The sequence below is a fragment of the Crocodylus siamensis genome, chromosome 6 (assembly GCF_052110815.1).
Source record: "Crocodylus siamensis isolate JL-2025a chromosome 6, ASM5211081v1, whole genome shotgun sequence".
Taxonomy (NCBI): Eukaryota; Metazoa; Chordata; order Crocodylia; family Crocodylidae; genus Crocodylus; species Crocodylus siamensis.
In genome coordinates this window covers 47,672,191-47,675,449 of record NC_143400.1, presented here as the reverse complement: position 1 = coordinate 47,675,449, position 3,259 = coordinate 47,672,191, and the positions used below count along the sequence as shown (strand labels likewise).

The 3,259-nt window shown below is 49.7% G+C and overlaps 1 protein-coding gene across 1 annotated transcript; it reads left to right on the top strand.

Annotated features, from left to right (window-relative positions):
* The first annotated feature begins 1,996 nt into the window (after nucleotides 1-1,996).
* On the top strand, nucleotides 1,997-2,953 carry LOC149862689 (olfactory receptor 14A16-like). The gene has a single exon (XM_090055270.1). It carries the CDS (start codon nucleotides 1,997-1,999, stop codon nucleotides 2,951-2,953), a length of 957 nt encoding a protein of 318 aa, XP_089911396.1.
* The last annotated feature ends 306 nt before the right edge of the window (nucleotides 2,954-3,259 follow it).

Below are 3,259 nucleotides of genomic sequence, written 5' to 3'. Positions count from 1 at the left end.
CTTGGGCCTGCCTCCCCTATGTCCTGCAGCCGCTCACGTACCGGCCTATTCCGCGCTCCCTGCGGTCTCTATGCCCGCACTTGGGCCTGTACCTGCGCCTCTTGTGCTCTCTGCCCGCACTGGGGCCTTTGCTCGTGCTCCTCGCACTCTCTGCCCACACTGGGGCCTTTTATGCCTACACTGGGGTCTTCTATGCCCCCCACTGGGGCCCTTGCTTGCGCCCCTTGCACTCGCTGCCCGCACTCGGGCCTTCTATGCCTGCACACGGGCCTGTGGTCACACCCCTTGTGCTCCACGCCTGCACTCGGGCCTGTCTATGCCCGACTCGGGCCTACACCCCACTGGGGCTCTTCCCAATTGGGACTTCCAATTGCGGCCTGTCCTGGTAATGTCCACGCTGGGCTGGGGTCGGGACACCCCCACTGCTTAGACCCACTTTCCTGGGCCCACACCCTACTGGGCTTCCGCCTCTACTAGACTCTTCCCAAAGTCGCCCCAATGGGCTGGGGTCGGGACAACCCCACAACATGGCACGCTCCGTGGTGCCAGGAACTCCCCCACCTTACTGGGGAGCTCCTGCTGAGGCCTCCTCCACCCCTACAGCCTCGCCTGGTCCTCCGGTGTAACAATAACAACTCCACAAAGCTCTAAGCCAGCCGGCTATAATGTATCACAAGCTCCCCTGAGCTTATAATACCGACTCCACTCTATGCTGGCTCTCTCTCATACCTCCGTCAGGGTTCTCTCCACCCCTGCATCATTGCAGCCGGTCAGAGGGTCAGGCTGCAACCACTGACTTGGGCTGCTCAGCTCACCCACAAAGCTCCTGCTCCTGCGGCTGCCAGAGGGGAACTGTGTCTGGCTTTAGCCTTCCCTTCCTTATGAAGGCCAAGCCCCGCCCCCTGGCCGTCAGCTGATCTAATCAGCTCCCATAACCACTGGCACCTGCTGCCTTAATAAATGGCAGCTAAGCCATTTTCTATCTTCAGTAGCAGACACCCTAGTGCCCTGCTACACATCCATAGATGCTTCTCAAGCAAATCTTGGGACGTCATTCTCCCATTGTACTCAGCCTTGGTGAGGCCGCAGCTGGAGTACTACATTCAGTTTTGGGCTCTGGAATTCAAAAACGATGTGGAGAAGCTTGAGAGGGTGTAGAGGAGAGCCATGTGCATATCAGAGCTCAGTTAAACAGACCTTATGATGAGAGGCTGAAAGCCATGGGGCTTTTCAGTCTGGAAAAAGCGCAGGCTCGGGGTGATGTGGTGGCCACCTATAAGTTTATCGGGGTGCTTATCAGGATCTGGGGGAACGTCTGTTCACCACAGTGCCCCAAGGAATGACAAGACTGAATTGTCACAAACCTCTCTGTGACCAATTCAGGCTGGACATAAGAAAGAACTTCTTCATGGTCCGAGCCCACAAGTTTTGGAATAGACTGCTGCTGAAGGAAGTTCAAGCACCCACTTTGAATGCCTTCAAGACACATTTGGATGCTTATCTTGCTGGGATCCTATGATCCCTGCTGACTTCCTGCCCCTGAGGCAGGGGGCTGGACTTGATGATCCTCTGGGGTTCCTTTCAGCCCAAATGTCTATGAAATCTATGACATGTCTCCTGTCTTCTAAAGACAACAGTCCCAATGCTACTTTGATCTTCCCTTGATGTAAATCCTCTTGTGTCCTGAACCCAAATGATCCTCCCCAGCCCTCTCTTACTTAGTAGAATACTAACTGAGAAGAATGTGGCGGTTTTGCCCTTCCCTTAACTACTATAGTTAGCTAAGACTAAGTCAGTGTGTTGATAGCACCCCAGTTCCTCCTTAATGGAAACCAGCAGGAGCTTAATGCAGACAGCAAAGTAATATCAGGGAAGGTTCTTTCTCTAGGAGATTCAGTAGATTGTTTCATGTAGACAATTATATAATGACTCTGACTCATGACTTTTGTATCTGTCATTCCCTTTGCAGGTAGCCCACAATGATGCAAGGAAGAAAATGTCAAATCAAAGCTCTGTGTCTGACTTCATACTCCTGAAATTCTTTGATGCGTCAGATTTGCAGGTTTTCTGTTTTGTCATATTCCTTGTGATTTACATAACTGCCCTGATGGGGAACCTTCTTATCATCATGGCTATAGTCTTTGATCACCATCTCCATAACCCTATGCATTTCTTTTTGATGAACCTGTCCATATTGGATGTTGGAACTATTTCCGTCATCATCCCCAAAGCCATGGCCAACTCCCTGTTAAACATCATGACCATCTCATACCCTGGGTGTGCCACCCAGTTGTTTTTCTTTACTTTCTTGGTAGGAGCAGATCTTTGTATTCTCACCACCATGGCGTATGACCGCTATGTGGCCATCTGCAAGCCTTTGCACTACGAGATGGTCATGAACAGAACAGCGTGTGTCCAAATGGCATCCAGTGCCTGGATAGCAGGGATACTCAACTCTGTCATCCACACTTGGAACATGTTTGCATTCACCTTATGCAAAGGCAATCTGGTGGACTTGTTCTTTTGTGAAATATCCCAGCTCCTCAAGCTTTCCTGCTCAGACACATATTTCAGGGAAGTCTGTCTGCTGTTTTTCAGTTTCTGCTTTGTTTTGTGCTGTTTTATTTTCATTGTTTCCTCCTACATTAAGATCTTCAGTGCAGTGCTGAGAATCCCCTCAGAACAGGGCCGGCATAAAGCCTTCTCCACCTGCCTCCCTCATCTCATTGTGGTCTCTTTGTTTGTCTTTTCTGGAATGTTTGCCTACTTCAAACCTAGCTCCCATTCCCCATCGGGACTGGACTTCATAGCAGCTGCCATATATTCAGTAGTACCTCCCATGATGAATCCCATCATCTACAGCATGAGGAACAAGGAGATTCTTGCTGCAGTGAGGAAATTGGCTCACTGCTTATTCTTCACTGACCACCAGGTGCCCATCCTTCTACAATGAGCTTGCTGTCACTGTTTTTTTTTCCTCCAGTGTCTGGTATTTTTTTTAAGGTAACAGCATCTGAAAAAGTAGGCCCCATTTTTCTCTACACCTGGTTTATGATCACTAGTGGACCAAGGATGGGCCTTTCCTTTCCTCATTTAGAAAATGAAGAGTTTTTAAAGGTGCATAGAATTGAAATGGAGACTTGGGGCACTTTCTGTAATGTCTCAGAATCTAGCACCCATTGCTTGAAAGGAGATTTAGGCCTCTACATGCTAGGCATACTTACTGCAATGGCTGGTACATAAGCTGTGTAAGACACCC

What these genes read in the sequence shown, in the direction of transcription:
- LOC149862689 (XM_090055270.1), top strand. Translation starts at nt 1,997, where the DNA reads ATGTCAAATCAAAGCTCTGTGTCTGACTTCATACTCCTGAAATTCTTT.